This window comes from Nesoenas mayeri, assembly GCF_963082525.1.
Source record: "Nesoenas mayeri genome assembly, chromosome: 10".
In the NCBI taxonomy this organism is placed as follows: domain Eukaryota; kingdom Metazoa; phylum Chordata; class Aves; order Columbiformes; family Columbidae; genus Nesoenas; species Nesoenas mayeri.
In genome coordinates this window covers 4,299,231-4,317,206 of record NC_137560.1, presented here as the reverse complement: position 1 = coordinate 4,317,206, position 17,976 = coordinate 4,299,231, and the positions used below count along the sequence as shown (strand labels likewise).

At 45.0% G+C, this 17,976-nt stretch overlaps 1 protein-coding gene across 1 annotated transcript in view; it reads left to right on the top strand.

Moving 5' to 3' along the window:
- The window catches only part of WNT7A (Wnt family member 7A), a gene marked incomplete at its 3' end in the record, with an annotated part of 37,610 nt that extends 29,123 nt beyond the window's left edge, over positions 1–8,487 (top strand). The window contains exon 4 of the mRNA XM_080350632.1: positions 8,008–8,487. Within this exon, the coding sequence (XP_080206758.1) occupies positions 8,008–8,487 (480 nt within the window). The remainder of the gene's footprint in view (positions 1–8,007) is intronic.
- Positions 8,488–17,976: the final 9,489 nt, after the last annotated feature.

The following is a 17,976-nucleotide window of genomic DNA, read 5'->3' as shown; positions in this document are numbered from 1 at the left end:
TCCGTAGGGTTTAATTTAAGAAGAGCATTATTAGGTTGTGTGAGAACCTACTTCATTAAATCTTTTTAAAAACAGCAATGTCCTTTAAGTCCTACTATTCTTCAAAAATAACCCTTATGAAAGCATTGTGACATTTATTTGTTGCTGCTCTTTTGGTTTTTTGGTCCCAGAAGCGGTGATAAATTGATTTAGTACCCGGCGAGTCAGGAAGGTTATCACAAGTATAAGAAAAATATGCAGGAGAAAATAGTTTTTGCTGCATTCCTCTCAGCTTTTCTGGCCTTATTCTCAGCCTTCTGCGTTCATCTGCTGCTCCACACAGTGCTGCTCATTGAATGAAAGTACTTGGTCTTCCGTCCTCTCATTTAAACCACACGGATTACCCAGGGAAAGGGAGGAACATCTCATGCAGTTTGCTTGTGCTGACAACAACGCATGAGTACTGCGACCACACCGAAATACTACTGCTGTTCTTTTGCTTATTCATTTGATATATTGTGGAGGTAGAAACTGCATTTAGAAAATAATTGCTGCATACAGCCCAATATTTTATAAAGCCGAAGTAAAGGACAACTAATATTTCAGGGCAGAAAGTATACAAAGAATTATGAAACTCTATTAAAAAATGCGTTTGAGAAATGTAAGGAACCTCCTGCTTTGTGGCAGCATAGGGAAAATCCAGAAATAGTACAGAAAAGATTAAACGACATTTCTGAAGTCTTCATTCGGAGGGTATCATAAGCTAGAACCTGGCAAAGCGTTTCTGCTCTTTCAAACAGGATATCTTTTATTGAAGGCAGATATGTGGTATTGGGAAATATCGCCCATCTGTGGTGTTTCCAGCATTCTGTCATTTACCAGCATTCTCTTGGCTGTCTTCATAATTAGTCCTCAGACCAGCATGTTGCCTGATTGTCTTCAGACGCCTGTTCCGAGGAAGTGCAGTGGGGATCTGATTGATGTAGGACACACGCTGCGGTGATTTCCCAGCCATTTTTCATTCGAAACAAAACATTTCTTGTAACGGTTCAACCTGCCAGGGGTCGTAGTATTTCTGGGGTAATCACAGCTCACGGTGCTCAGTGTATCACATTCGTTTGATACTGACTTCGGATATTATTCTTTTGCACAGATTTACTAACCAAAAACATGAGAAAAAAACCCTCTTTTGGCTGTGCTTAATAAGGGCTTCATAATATGTCCAACTGAAATCTGAAAGACTGTCTGGAATTAATCACTCTTAATAATCAGTTCCAAGCTCATCCGCAGCTAGTTTGCCATAGGATATCAATGCCAAATATGTTATGTTTCTACAGAACACATTTTACAACAGCTCTATTAATATAGTTCGTGAACATCCACTGATGGGAAATAATCTTTGCTGTTTAGACATGCCTTTGCTAACTTCAAACTTGCATTTGGGTACTTTTTTATTACGCTATTCCTCACATTTCTGAAAGATTTCATAGGGTTTGTCTTCAACAGCAGTGTTTCTTCTTTGACGTTCTCTCATGCTTATTTTTATTTTCCAATCAAAAAGCATTAGATCTTATTTCTATTATACTTTCCTCAAGTTTCAGGGGGTGTGAAGATGGTCCCACAAGTTACTCAAAACCAGCAGCATCCTTTGGAGATCACTGTCACACGTGAATAATACAAGTGGCGGAGTCATTTCCTAGTTATTTTAATCAGACATTGTCCTTTTACTGCTTGTCAAATCAACCTTACATGCACATGCACTGCCCTTCTTGATGCCTGCTGTCACCCTAGACCTCACTGCCACTTGTACTAGAAATTATTTGGTTCTCAAATAGTTTATTGAAAGACTAAAAGTGAAACAGCTTTATTATATTACCATAAAACAACATTTGTACTCAATGAATCCTTCTTCAAAAGCAAAAACTGTATCTCTACCATCACTCCTGAAGTTGGAGGAGCTCTGTCTCATAGCTGCAATCGCCTCCGAGAGTAATACAGATCAGCAATCCTCACCTGCCGCAGGCTGAGGGCAGGTTTGCATCTGTCCGTTGGCCTCCCCAGCCCACAGAAATGCTGTGGCCGCTCTCCAAGCCCCGCCGTGCTCTTCTCCGCTGTGAAAAATTTCATTCTTGTTTTGCCAACTGTTGAGTTCTCTTTGACCTATAGTGAGGTATGTGTGCAGGCGCTTGTAGGAGACAGGTATTTCCTGACCCAGACGGGCTGATGTCAGACAAAGTTAGGAAAGATTATGGCCTTGGTGGGGTAGGAGTCAGTGTCTGTTGTCTCACTAATTACAACTGCATCACAGGCTGGAGTCGGAGTGAAATCTGATGGGGCAGTGAGGGGTCCTTGGCCTCAGGTGCAATGGCTGGAAGCAGGATTGAGTTTCTGTGAGAGTCCTTTTGGGGCATGAGAATGCACTGGAGGTGCCAGGGTCAGTGTATTTCACACTGTAAGGCCTTCAGGAGAGCTTTGGTGTCGCATACTTTGGAGTCCTGGTGAGCAACCCCAGGGCTGTGTGGTACCTGTCCCCAGGTGTGTGGGCACAGGGGTCCCAGCCAGCCCTGGCAGATGCGTTTGGAGTTGGCCGACTTTAGCTGCTAGAAGGTAACACACCACTGACCAACTGGGTAACAGACATACAGCTGAGAAAACCCACTGCACAAAGGTGACGTGTGTTTCGGAGCACACCAGTGCTGTGCCCCTGTGCCCAGGAAGGCCAGTGGTACCTGGGGTGGGTTAGAAGGGGGTGGTCAGTAGGTCAGAGAGGTTCTCCTGCCCCTCTGCTCTGCCCTGGGGAGACCACACCTGGAATCTTGTGTCCAGTTGTGGCCCCTCAGTTCCAGTAGGACAGGGAACTGCTGGAGAGAGTCCAGCGCAGCCACCAAGATGCTGAAGGGAGTGGAGCATCTCCCGTGTGAGGAAAGGCTGAGGGAGCTGGGGCTCTGGAGCTGGACAAGAGGACACTGAGGGGGGACTCATTCATGGGATCAATATGGAAAGGGGGAGTGTCAGGAGGATGGAGCCAGGCTCTTCTGGTGACAACCAGTGACAGGACAAGGGGCAATGGGTGCAAACTGGAACACAGGAGGTTCCACTTAAATATGAGAAGAAACTTGTTGGGGGTGAGGGTGGCAGAGCCTGGCCCAGGCTGCCCAGGGGGGTTGTGGAGTCTCCTTCTGTGCAGACATTCCAACCCGCCTGGACACCTTCCTGTGTAACCTCATCTGGGTGTTCCTGCTCCATGGGGGGATTGCACTGGATGAGCTTTCCAGGGCCCTTCAACCCCTGACACTCTGGGATTCTGTAATGACCTCTCTGTTTGCCGGGACCCCAGACCCGCAGCCCCCGTCCCACCACCCTGAGGGCACAACGCAGCAGCTCTCATACACAAATACCACTCCAGTGCCAAGTTGCACCAGGCAGCGGTTTCTGCTGGTGTCACTGGGCAGCAGGAGGTTGGCTCAGGGCTCCCCAGCCGGGTCCCGCTCCCAGCACCGGCCCCGGCAGGACCGCGGTGCTGGACCAGCCCGAGCAGCGCCGGGGCCGCCGGGCTCTCCGGAGCTGCCGCTCGCCACCCTCACATGACGCACCCCACGCATTCTCTGCAAAACTCAAGGTGAAGGAAAAACACGTTAATTCCTAATGGCAGTGCCCAAAGGTACTATATCTGCAGATAACATCACTAGAGAGAGCCAGCGCGAGTTCTCCTCACACAAACTATTTCCCAGAGGCTAATGGCAAGGGGGAAAGAGAGAGAAAAACAAGTACTGACAGTTTACTGTAGGAGCTCAAAGAAAAAGTGGACAAAGCTAAAAGAACTCCAGCTCTTTGTTTGCATTTAATCCAGTTCAGAGCATTCACTGGTGCATACAGATTTACTTTCCATGGCTGACGGAGCTGGATATGGTCGTTTGGTAAGAAACGGGGGACCTAGGGTTTAAATTTTGTGCCCTTCAGGCTCTTGCATTTTAGGAAAAGTCGGTCTATGACATACATAAAGTTTCAATCTAATGTAAAAAATGTGAGCTGCTGGCTAATACCTTCAAAGAAACAAACCCTGACACTGAAAGGTGAAGAATGCTTTCTGGTTTTAACAGAGACTGAGTATTTAAGGGATAGAGTGCTGCTTTTGGTTCACACAAACCAAGGGAAAGACCGAGGCCTCCTGTCCCTACCCAAAGAATCCCCTATTTTATCTTCTCCCTTCTCTTTTCAACTCTCTTCTTGCATTTATAAAGGCACTGATTTATCAGAGACAACTAGAATAACATAACGGTATTAAAATACCACCATCCACATATTTTAATGCAAACCAAATAGTCCAAGCACCTGATACCACAGTACAATAAAACTATCAAATCGCTTTTGCTGAGAACGGACGGTTCGAGTTACATGTAGCCTGTTTTCTAAAGGCTATAAAGCCAATTCATCTCTGGCTGAATTTGCAGAACACGGCGCTGAAAGCCAGCACCAGCAAGGGGGAAATATATACAAGAGCAGAACCAACAAAAGGGCTTGGGAGTGAAAGGTGGGTTAGAAACGGCAGAACTGGAAGGGAAAGTTCAGCTGCAGAGTGCAGTGGACACAATTAAGCAGATATGTTGGAGCAATTTTAGCACAGCCTATGGAAACGCACCCCCAACACATGCAAAGAGAAAAAGGAGCATTAGCCACTAAATATTAGGGAGTGCTATCTCCACAAAAAAATGAGAACAATAAACATGGTGTGGCATCAAAAGACAAAACTCTTTCTCATGCCTCTGCCTTCCCCCAACCCCCTCCATGCCTTTTGGGTCACCTAAGATTGCTTAAACTTCTCATGTTCTGACAAACCCAGACCTTTTCATCCTAACCCCTCGTGCCCAGCATTAGCCAAGACCAGAGAATCAGCAGCTCGTTCTGGTTGGCATCGTGTCACCCAGAGCAGGAGACCAGCAGTGACCCTGTCCCTCTGCCCCGCTCCGTGAGACCCCCCTGCAGTGCTGGTCCAGCTCTGTCCTCAGCACAGGACACACAGGGACCTGCTGGAGAGGGGCCAGAGGAGCCACAGGAATGACCCGAGGCTGGGACAGCTCTGCTGGGAGGACAGGCTGAGAGAGCTGGGGGGTTCAGCTGGAGAAGAGAAGCTCTGGGGAGACCTTAGTGCAGCCTTTCTGTGCTTAAAAGGGGCCCATAAGAATGATGGGGACAGACTTCTCAGCAGGGCCTGTTGTGATAAGACAAGGGGTGATGGTTTTAAACTAAAGGAGGGAGATTCAGGTTGGACATGAAGAGGAAATTGTTGGCCGTGAGGGTGGTGAGAGCCTGGCCCAGGGTGCCCAGAGAGGCGGTGGATGAACCATCCCTGGAGACATCCCAGGCCAGGCTGGATGGGGCTCTGAGCAACCTGAGCTGGTGAAGATGTCCCTGCTCATGGCAGGGGGGGCACTGGGGGAGCTGGGAACGTCCCTTCAACACAAACCATCTGTGATTCTCTGACTGACACGAGGCCGCCCGGCTGCTCAGCCCTGCGCCTTCTCCAGAGACCGCTGGCTCTGAACGGGCTCTTAATGAAATACACCAAAAGGCAATTTAGGCTCTTTACACTTCAGGAAAAAAGCCCTACCTGGAGAGATGAAACTAAGCCATGATGTATTTTGAATAAATGTTTCAAGTCGATTCGGGAGCTCCTGATGGAAGGTGAGCTAGAAGTATTTTCTTGCAAGTTTGAACAAGGTACCAGGATACAAGGCCAGCTACCTGAACAAGAGCAGTGATTGAATTAGGGCTGAGAAATGTAACCCTGGCCAGTTTCAAATTTAAAGAGAGAGCTTTTAAAAAGGTACAAATGAGGCTAAAAGAATTTATGTTATTTTTCCGGTTTCTGTGCTATAACTCCTTTTCCATCTCCTCATCTATCTTCTAAGTGTACTACCTTATGAATGAGTGAGCAATAAAAGAAGTATGCAGCGGCTGAGAGAGAAACTCAAGATAACAAGATAATGTCAAACGCAAGGCAAAGCTTGAGCAGAACTGCAAGCTGAGATGTAGATCTGAATAGAAAAGTTTCTCACGTCTCAGTTTTAGAGCAGTCGTTAGTTTACATGAAAGTCTAATTTAAAAACAGTAGCACAAAATATGCTAAGTTCACATCTGTCAAAATCATGGAGTTATACTTTCTAGGGGTTTTAATCCTGCCTTCAGACCACACGTGCTGACACTCTACCCATAGATAAAAACAAAAATAAAGCTATTTTAAAGCCTCCGAAATCCCAGTCTTCATTGAAATGGGGCAGAGGAACAAGAGTAAAGCAGCAGCTACAAACCACCCCAACTGCCTGGGTGACATGGGAACAGCATCAAGACCAAAAGGTATCAGAATAAACCACTACCTGCAGTGTTTAAATGACGTGTTTTAAGGCCGCCGGGGACAGGACGGAGCTCCGTTTGTCCATGTTAGTGCACAACTGCAGATGTGCCCCTTCTCCTCCCACCTCAGTTCATCCCAATTCCTCGAGCGGCCGTTTGCAGCACAGGGCCCGCCTGGTACGTTTCCCAACCATCCGGAACTGGAGGGGGTGGTTCTAGCAAAGGGTTAATTCAAATTTCCCTGTCCCTGACCTCCCTCCAGCTCGCCCAGGTTTGGAGCTGCACAGATCAGCTTCTCAGGGAAAAAATGATGTGGCCACTCCCTGAGCCCAGATAATCCCCCTGGCCGGGCTTCCCACCCGGCTTTCCACCGCTGGGATCTGCCAGGGGAGGCAGAACTTAATCAGCAAAATTATTCTGTTCTCTTTCAAGCAAAGACCAGTGGGAAATTAATTCCTGGAATTAGGTATGTCTTCTTGAATTGAGGCAATGTAGCTGGTAAGTGAGGTCAGTTATAGGGCTCAGGACAGACAGCAGGACTAAGCTGGTCCCCAGTTTTATTTGGCCAAGACTGGTTCGGTGAGCAAACAGCAGAAAGGAGAAGATACAAAAATAATGTTTCCAGGGATGTGAAGGTTGAAGAAAAGATGAAGGTTTTGATCTTCACAAGGAAAGTAGTGACAACTCAGGCAAAGAAGAGAACATGAGAGAGGTGGAGCAAGCCATGACGTTGAGGTGTTTGGGATGCTTTTACAATATTAAGAGGTAGAAAATTTTAACAAGAACTGATGACAAAACATGAAACCAATTCCTCATCTTTACTCTTATTCTTTATGCTCTAAGTCAGACCGAGTTTTCTTGCCGAGCAGCTAGGGCATTTCGTATGCTACGTTATCCACATGAGAGGAGGCAAAACGCTTCAAAGCCTCTAAGAAGTGCGAAGAACTTAAGACTATGGTGTATCAAAAATAATACTTAGATTTCTAAATTAGAGCATTACCTTGCAACATTTAGAACAGATGATGCCTGTATGAATAAACAATCATCTGCTCCACACTGTTGGTCAGTGTGAGAGCAACAGGAGGATGAGAGTTGATAGAGTTTATCTGCTTGTTCACATCTTGCACCAGCTTATGCCACTTTCAGGTGCAAGAACTGAACTGCGGGCTATTTTTGAACCTCAGTTCACAAAACCCAAGTTCTAGTACCTACTGTTGAACTTTCCAAGTGTTCTGCATGCAGCATTTCATGGAAGGGTGTGGTTTTCTGCCAGTTTCTAATTCCGCTGCCATCTGCCAAAAATTGCCACAGCGGCAAACCTGAAGCACTGTACGGTCATATTGCAAACATGAGTGCAGAAAAGCCGTGGTTAAGGAGGGTCCCGTTTTACCTTTGGTCTGTGGGCTGTGAAACGAGACAAAGTTATAATATCTTCTCCGTTTAACTCAAAGTGCAAATGGGGAATCAGCTTTGGAAGCAGAACCCAGTTGAAACTGGAGCATTTGCTGCCTGGGACAACAGCATCACCGGGCAAGCAAAGCTTTGGTGGGAACGCGGCTGGAGTCTGGAGAGCAAACCCATCCATGACTGTCACTCAACACGCATCAAATAACCCTGTGATTTCTGAAGAGGCTCTGGCTTGTATTAACGCATCGTTCTTTTTTCTTCCAAATACAGATTCTGGAAGAAAACATGAAGCTGGAGTGCAAGTGCCACGGGGTCTCAGGATCCTGTACCACTAAAACGTGCTGGACAACCCTGCCCAAATTCCGGGAGCTGGGCTACATCCTTAAGGACAAATACAACGAAGCTGTTCAAGTCGAACCTGTAAGAGCGAGTCGCAACAAACGCCCGACCTTCCTCAAAATCAAGAAGCCACTTTCCTATCGCAAACCCATGGATACGGATTTAGTGTACATAGAAAAATCCCCCAATTATTGTGAAGAAGACCCCGTGACCGGCAGCGTGGGGACGCAGGGCCGCATGTGCAACAAGACGGCCCAGCAGTCCAACGGCTGCGACCTGATGTGCTGCGGCCGGGGTTACAACACGCACCAGTACTCCCGCGTCTGGCAGTGCAACTGCAAATTCCACTGGTGCTGCTACGTGAAGTGCAACACGTGCAGCGAAAGAACAGAGGTTTACACCTGTAAGTGAGGATGCGGCTGGGCTGACGCCCCCCCGGCCCGGGATACATTTGCACGTGCACTCAGCAGACCCACACGAGGCTGCAGGAAGGACCTGCTCTCCCAGAAGAAACGCTGACGAATGGAGCCCTCTCTTCTCTTCTCATCGCTCATGTGGATACACGGCGCGGACTCTAAGGAAAATCAGCCAAGAAATAAAAACAAACCAACCCCACCCCGAGCCACAAAACAGAGAGAAAAAGCTCATCTTGGTTAAAGCAAGCAGCACTGACTGCCTTGTGAAGAGACAGCAGCCAGGAAACGCTCTGAGCCCCGCAACTGACTCCTGGTTTGGAACAAAGATGGTCAAAAACTTTCCTGAGTGAGGAGCAGGGAGGGGTAGGGGAGCAATCCTCCAAACGGGGCTTTGCAGGGGCTGGGACGGCCAGCGCCCCGGCGCCAACGGCCCGCGGGAGCGCGGGGGAGACGCCGATGCGGGCGCCCGCGCTGGCAACGGCTCCTGCTGCTCCTGCATCTCCCTCCAGACGCGCGGGGAAGCGCCGGAGGGTTCTGCGGACTCGGCTCCACCCGCCCGTCCCGTGTGCGTGCGTGTGCTGCGGGTTCTAGCGCAGGGATTTGGGACGCTTGGGCATAATAATAGCAATATTTAACAATTTATTCAGATAAAACTAATATTAATTTATTTAATTAAAAAGAACTCTACCCAACGTTTTCGGAACTATTCTGCAATTAAAGTAGATAGCTGGCTTTCTTTGTGGAATAATTTTGTAGAAACAGCAAGGAGAAACTGGAGCTGTACATATTATTCTTAACTAGGATATTTCTATTAGTTGGACTTGCAGGATATGTTCTACAGTACTGGATGTTTAAGTACAAAAGCTGGCATCTTTATATATATGTACATATGCAAACACGCCGTTGGTTTTGGTTTTGTGTTTTTCGTTTGGTTGGTTGGTTTGGTTTGTTTTCCCTCTCCTGTTTGCTGCTAGTTGTCTGGAACAAAAGTCAAGCGGTAGAGGTTACAAATCTTTACCAGTTTATATATATATATATTTTTTTCTTCAATTAAAGAAAGAAGCATTAATAAAATCCTGTTTGGAATATGCCTAAAAATAAGAAAATCCAGACAAACTTCCATCTTTTGGAAAAAATCAACCATAGGATAAGAGAGTATATTTTGTAAGAGACTATTTTTATATAAATATTTTATTTATACTACGTCTGCTTGTTCCACCTGTACTTTTTCTCAAAACAGGCATATAATTTGTAAGTCTTAGGCTATTTAACAGAGAAAGGGTAACGAGTCTGTGGACACCCCAGCAGCGAGCTGGGGGACGAGCAGAAAGCAGGAGGAGCGTCCCTGGGCTGCGGGTACAAACCGGCTCTTTTCCCGCAGCTCAATCTGCCCGATATGCAAAACAACAACAGGGTATGTAGCATCCATTTGGTCGCATGGCTTGAATTGGTGATTGGTATTCACTGGATGCTCATTTATCCCATTCAAGAAAAAGAAAAATCCGAATTAGCTTCCCACATGCGTCAGTCATTAAACGGTGGCGTTATGACCAGCAAATGTGCTGTGTGTGCTGTCAGTTAAACCTCTATATTGTGTTACTGTCAAATTTGATTTTAATCAGTGCAAGACTGTAGACTATGACTGTAAAAACTTGCATGACACACATCGTCTGATTCTCATAGACAGGATACAAAGCTTACTTTTTGTCCGGCTCTTTTTGGCATTTACATTATTCTTTCCCCCCAAAAAGGCCAGAGAGCTCAAAAATGCAGAAAACCATCCAGGCACATTTAAAGACGCTTCCCTTGTTTTTCAGAGTCCGGCTAAGCCATTTTGCATTCCCTTTGTGCTAATTTCTCCTGATATTCGAGTGGCAAATATTTCTCCAGTTTTAGAATCTTTCTGTTCCTCCTGTTTGACTCATTTGTGACCCATCAAAGGGAAAGAATCTGAATTTATGTCACTTTTCATTGGGTAAGAAACAACAAAGAGCATCGGGAAAGGAACCGACCCACCGGCTCCTCTTGGTAACCGCAGGTCTCACAAGGAGCAGACAACACAGATGTATTAATATCTCATGTCCATTGATCTTTCTGAGCTAAAACTGCGAAAACAGAGAAAAATTTCAGCAAAAGTAAAGAGAAATATCAAAAAAGATGTCACAAAGTTGCGCTGTGACGACCTTTTAGAACTTGTCTCGACCTGGCGCGGTGGGTTTTTTTAACTCACTTCTTTTATATACGTTATTGATGTAAGAACACACGCCCATACAGTACCCGATCCTAGCATTCATAATTCGGATTAAATACGCCATTTCTTTGCAGACCTGCCACTTAACATAAAATAGAATTCTTATGAAGTTCAGACACAGCACAAGATATCCAAGTAAAATGATTAACATGATTTACTCTCAAACTGATGACTTGTCAATATAAAGCAATATAAATGCAATTTTGTGGGGTAATTAAGTCGCTCCATTTAGTCCTTCTAAACTCCACACATCAAGAACCGACGAGACATAAAATGCAATGAAGTACATACAGTATGGACGTTAATTACAACGCTACATCACGGCTAAATAATTCAGATCTAACCTTTAATTTTGGAACATACCCCTCCAAAGTTCGTATTGGTTTTTTACTTTGTGGATACCATATCATAGCCAAAAGTGTGTTTTCTTCACTGATTAGAGTTATTTTGCAAATGATTACTTCTGCAGCATGTTTTTACCATAGAAAAGTAATCTGTACAACTCCTGCTTCCTGTATATTTCAGTACGCAGCGATGTGCAATGTACAGCCAGCAGATCAATTACTGAAGGACAAATATCTTTAAACAGTTTTACTCACAATAATAAAGAACTGGATGCGCAACGCCATTAATTTGGTACGCATTTCCCCCGTATTTTACAATACTGCTGATGATCAGCGCATTGATTAATGTCCGTTTGTTTGATAACCGGAATCCCGGTTTGGGCGGTATGAATTAAAGGGCAAGGCAAACCAAACGCTGCATTCGACTAGAAAGTATTGGGGAATTTGGCTGTGTCATCTTAGACAGGAGGAATCTGGCCCATCAGAATCCGCCGTGAGTCGGGAGTTAATTGCTCATTCTCCAAATGGGCTTGATTGGCACAAAGAATAAAAAGGAGAAGGACAAAGATTGACGATTTTGTAGATATTCCTCCCCCCCGACAACAGTTTGTTCTTTGTCCTGGGGGATAGAAGAGCTCTGTTTTTACGCGACCGGGAGCCACACAATGGGAGTGAAATGCACACAAGTGCAGAACAATGCAGCTCTCGAAAGAAAATACATCTTTTCATCTCCGCTCGCCAAGGGACGCGCGGGATCGCCGGCCACATTCATAACCCAACCCGGGCTTTCAGAGAAAACACACGTTCGAGAAGAGGAGCAGAGAACAAGCGTAATGAATTGCAAGCAGGGAAGCTGTTATTTATGAAAATTCCCCTGATTCGTGGAAATTCAGCAGTTCTGCCTTGAGATTCCTAGGCAAGTTTTAAGGATTTAACCTCTCGGCCTTTCCAAAAGGACAACTAACCTGAGTACAAGTAGCTTGAATACTCGAAGCACCCATATAAAACATGAATCAGTCAATGATAAAGCCTTCTTTGCCATGTATGCACAAACCTAATGGAGATATGTCTTTTGACAGTCATAATTAAACTGAAAACAACCTTAAAACATACTCTTAAGTGGCTCATTTGGTAAAGTTATTGTAAGGGTACAGAGTTACTTAGCAAAGGGAAATAACGGACAAGTACTAAATTACAGAAGGCTCTTAATGAACTATCTTGTGCATTAGAAAACTGTTCTTAACAGACCACACTTAAAAAGCAATTTGCTGACTGCAGAAACACCACAGGCTGCAGTCAGGGGGCACACGCTCAGATGAAGACTCAGCGTAAGTATTTCTGACAACATTTTTACATTTATCAGTATAATAGAGAGTAGAAAACATACACTGTGAGTGTCCAAAATGAGTGTATTGATCTCCACAGCCCCTGACTTGTAACCCCAAGAAGGCAACTGAAGAAGCCCACTGTTGGTATAAAGACCAAAGTGTGGCCGCAGTGACTGACGGGCTGAGCCAGGCCTGGCCAAACCCGGCAGGTGCTGCTGCTGGCAACCAACACGGGCACAGCCCGAGCCGGCTTCAGTGTCCCCAAACTGCCCACAATTGAACCAAGTACGGCAACTCTATCACACAGCACAACTTCAGGTGATGAAGCTCATCCAGATTCCAAACCCTTGATGCGCGGTCATCTCAGGTGTCACTATGACAAGCAACCTAATTTGCTAACCCAATTCACGTTCTGCTGGTCAAAATAATAACAATGAGTCCTCAAAGGAGGGTATTTTAGTGTTGAACACAAATTCAGGGAAACCTTCCTCTGGAAACAAATAATTAAAAGCATATGATTAAGTCAAAATGATGAGGAGTTGTACTTGGATCTGAAGGACTCCAGGTGTTTGAAGAAGGATATTGGAACTTTGTGATACCAGAGGTGATGCTGTAAAACCCTAACGGCTTCTTTTGATGATTGGGATTTTAATGAAATTACTGATTTTTCAATTTATTTTTTTTGTTATTACATAATCACATATTCATCAATAGCACATATCATGTAATTCGCAATGGGGAGGTCAGAAGCAAGTCCCATATAAACCACGTTTCTACATGTAACACTAAATATTTACTACCGGTGCTCTCAGGTTCATGTCATTCCTTACCTGACTTTGTCTTTTCCTTAGCCAAGCCACTGCACCTCAGTCGCTAGGAAAGGCACCTGCTTTGTAAAGAGGTTTGGTATCTCTGGGAGAAGATGAGATTATATTTACCTTAAAGAAACGTTTCCAGGATTGTGTGTGTGCAAAAAACAACCAAAACATGAGGCAGAGAGCATGGTATATAAAAAAATATCGCACCGCTTACCTATGATTATTGAGACATAGACAAACTCTCTTAGCACAGATATTTAACCCTAGTTGATGCTCACTTGCATCCTTTCCCTACACCCAAAGCACATGTATCATAGCAGATCCGTGGCTGATTTTATGGGTGTGGATACAAACAATTCACAAGCAGCACGTCACAATCCCAATCCTACCAGCACAGAAAACCCCGTGCAACTCTCATTTATGAGAATGCACACATGTTTTTTTGTTGGGAACAACACATCACGCAACAACATTCTGTTCCCGCAGCGCTTCCCTTTGCCACCTTCACCAGCGTGTACGTGCTTGTGATTCTATCCCCTCCCAAGCACCTGGAGTTTTAGCTCCCCTGAGGTGTTTCTGAGCTCTCCCACCCATTCCCAGGCACTGAGGGCTCGTGTGCCTGCGTGTGGGGCTGCGATACAACAGAGGAGGGGGACACTCAACATACACAAAAAATCCCATTCATCCTCCCGCAGCGCACCTTTAATTTTTCAGACCAATACAAGAAATATGGAATTCCTGCAGTCAGCTAATACACCGTGTTCTCTTCACTCACCTTTTCAGTGTTACTGAGCAAGCTGCACTGATGGTTACTGAAGCCAAAGCTGAGGGGAGGGGATCAGAAGAGGTGTTCCAACCTTAGGAAATCGTAGCTAAAACTTACAAGAGACAGCGCTGGGTTTTGTTCACCAGGTGGACTTACCAATTTAAATGTGACTTCACAAGAGCTGTATCATATGTAATGCTTGATATTATCAGTTAATCACACTTACTCCTTCTTCACAACTCCTTCCCAGTCACTATCCTTTTATTATCTCAATGGTATCAAGCTTGCTGCACTCATCCAATGTGAGCAAATGCTGCTTTAACTAAGGAGTCTACAAATGAGTTTGGCAGATTCCCTCCCAGATCCTCTGCACCATTTCTTCTTTTATCCTGAAATCCTTTTATTATTTACACGGTAAGAGGCCACAAATACCATAACGCTACTAACACCCCAATGCAAGAAACCCCCAAAATTTATTTTTGGCCCTGTAGAACTTATAGAATAAATTCAATTCAAAGGCATTAGAGAGGTTTCTGGTAGTGTCCCCGGGGTTGTGTTTTACTGTCACGTCCCTTGACGCATCCTCAGCAGTGGAGCACAGAGATTCTCCAAGCGATGGCAACGGGATCTTGCAGAAAAGTCCTCTCTCCCAAACTCCAACAGACGGGGTTTTAGTGCCGTTCATCAGACAAGAACTGGAGTAACTAGGAGACACATAAAGAAACTAATGGCCTAGTACAGATAGGGAACAGCCCAGAACGGCTTTGGAAAAGAGAAGAAAAACCACATAGGAAGGAACACCCTGGAAAAATTCAACACATTAAAGCACTCTGCTGAGTCTACCAGGGAACGCAGAAGGGACTTGGCTAAAATGCACAGATTTGAGCCCAAACTGAGGCAGCTCACAGTGCAATTTCATTTGGGTCAAGCCAACTCCAAACGTCTGCTCCACCAAAGCAGCAAGAAACCTGTTTCTGGGAGTTGTTTCTTGAGCTTCATTTCTTCCCTGGCAACTTTTCTGCTGCATGTGGTCCCAGAGCAATATGCACTGTGGGCATCACACCTGTCCACGTATCGGTTATTTTGAAATGATTTAAGTTTGATCTGAGCTGGTTTAAACTACAGAGGATTTAAATACCTGGCAGCCTGAGAAAGAAGGTAATGAAGGACAGAGAAGATAAAGTACGGGTAGTAGCGTTAGGCCATAATGCCACCACGCGGGACCGGGAGATATATAATTTACCACCAAAAAATGTTTTTTCATATATTAAAGGATAATTCCTTTTGGCTTTCTATAATAGTGTCAAGTTGTAGAAATGTCACACACTGAGTCTGGCCACGATTATCCCCAAACCAGAGAGGAAACCAGGGGACACAAAGCCCACGAGGGGTGGCCAGGGGCACCAAGGAAAAGCCTGTGACAGAGTTAGGACGGCGGCCCAGGTTCCTAAGCTTTTCCCACCCTGTTTTAAGGAACTCAAGCAATGTCTGATTTTCTCCATTTACAAAACGCATACCCAGATTTTAGCGCTTTGGAAATGCATTCACCGCGTGTAGGAGGTTCGCTGCGTGTTGTGTATAGCCAAAGCGAGGAGACTCCGTCTCCTCAACCTCATTAAATGCTGAGCACACAGTAATTAATACAGCCTGCACATTAAGTATGAGTCATGCACCAGGGAAATGGCAGAAACCTGGTCTCGTGTTTTGTCTCCTGAAGTCAAATGACGAAGGAAGATGTGATGTGGAGGAGGGAGCAGGGAGCGGACTTTGACAGTCAGAAGATGGGGACGACAGTTCCGTGCGGGGAACAAACCCCCGGCAAACTGGAACTCAATTCTGAGAGTGTCCGTGGAGCAGGGACACGGTGCTGTGATGCTTCATCACTGAAAGCACTCCGACAGTTAACGAAGATCCTAATGGAAAGCGTTTAATGGGACAGCGCTAAACCGCGCTGTATTTTCTGCCACCAAAAGAGGGGGATGCGAGGTGACTCACTCGGGTTAGTTGTACCAACTACGTACAAATTGGGAGAGTTAGAATAGAAGCTTAAAAAATTAAATAAATAAATGCATTAAAGCCTTTCTGAGAAGTTAGAAAGGCAATTTATCTGCTTCTGTCTCTCCCTTTGTACTCAGCTTGGGTACCGGTCAGAATATTTTGCCGCCTGCCCATCTTTAGTTGCAAGCGCCATGAGCTGAATTAAGATTAAACAATAAAGAATAAAACTTCCCAGAACATATATTGTATTTATTTAGGCCAGACCAGCTTGGCCGAAAGCGGAAAACCCATCAAAGGCTCAAGGGAAGCTGGCAAACCGTCCGCGCCTCGGCACATCCGAGCGGCGCTTCCTCCATGAGAAAGGCCACGGTGAGGGGCTGAGAAATCCTTTGCGTTAATAACCTAACGCTGGTTTATCACACCCAGATTAGGTGATACGCGGACCTTAATTCATGACCAGACACCAACGTTGTCATTTTGATGACTTGTTTGGGCAGGAGCGGCAGTGGCCGGGTGATAGATTATTCCCCCTTTATCCCGCCACAATGACATCTGCTTTATTCACAGATCAGCCACCAGTTGCTACAACAACGCCAGCGGGCTGCGGAAAATGTTGTTGAGCCGCTGAGAGAATCTCGGCTACCCATTAGCAAAATGTTAACTATGCAAAACCAAATAGCGCTCGGTTTTGTTGTCGGAAAGAAGTCAGTGCTCCGCAATAAGTAAGAATGTCAAAAGGAATTTACATTCAAAAAGTAGAGAAGGGGTTTAACCCATGATATCACCATGATTCAAAAATCCCCCTGGAATTCATTAGTGAGACTTTAGGCCTGAAGAATAGAGAAAATAAATAACGAGTTTGAAAAAGAAAGAACAAATACACTTTCCTCTGAGCAGCTTGTTGTCTGCGGCGTTTTAGCATGTCCGTTGCCCCTTCACTTTTCCTGTTCATTCTCTCAGATTTTTACACAGTAATCCTTTGCTCAGAGGGTTTTATTTATTGTTATTTCTTTCTTTTCTTCCCACTCAGCACTTGGAGGAGACACTGGGTGCTGTTAAACCACGCCAGGCAACTGGTTTGGCTGCCAGTAAAGCCCTTTGCTCCCACTTCAGCAGGAGGTGAGAGCACCTCACGTCCAATATATTCCTTAGCAAGTCAATTATAGGGAAGCATTTGTACCTTATTGCTGGTAGTGAGGATGAAATGTGTATGCTGGGTAAATAATAGGAGCCTTACAGCCATGCAGTGCCCTTCAACCTATAGAATCAGCGACAGAGATGGGCACCAGCATAGGTCCAGATGAAGCTTCATCTTCTCTGCCAATAAACTGAAGAAACAAAATAAACTCAAACAAACAAACAAAAAATCCCAAACAAACACAAACACAAACCCCACCAGAAACCAAAAAACCCCAAACCACCAATATTTTAGCACTTCCAAACAGCCATCATCATCTTTTAAACATTGTACTACAGTTTATGTGTTTGCTTCATTATTACAGCAATCCTTGGGTTTACTGGGATTTTTTTAATCTGGTCTGGAAAGAAATGGAGTTAATTGCGTACTTAGAAGGTAAAAAGAGAAGCAGTGAGCAAATTAATATGACTATATGAAATATTTCCAAGAGATTTATACGAAGTAGCAAAATACCCTCTGCCAATGAAACAGACTATTAGGGAAATAATTATTAAAGCAAAAAATCCCTGAACAACCCAGAGATCTTGACTTACCAGACCTATTTAAACTTATTCACTTAAGATGGCCGAAGTCATGGAGTAAACTGTTTGCCTGCTATTCTGTGCTAAATATCAGAGTCATCCCAACTTTTCCTACATCCCCTAGTGGAAGTACCACCTTCCCCCACCCTGCTCCATATTATTGTACTGTAGTTACGCTTAGTGATGGAAGAGCTGTATTTTACTTCAAGCATTTGCTGTTGCACAAAGGTGACTCCAGGAGGGTATTTAGATATATATGA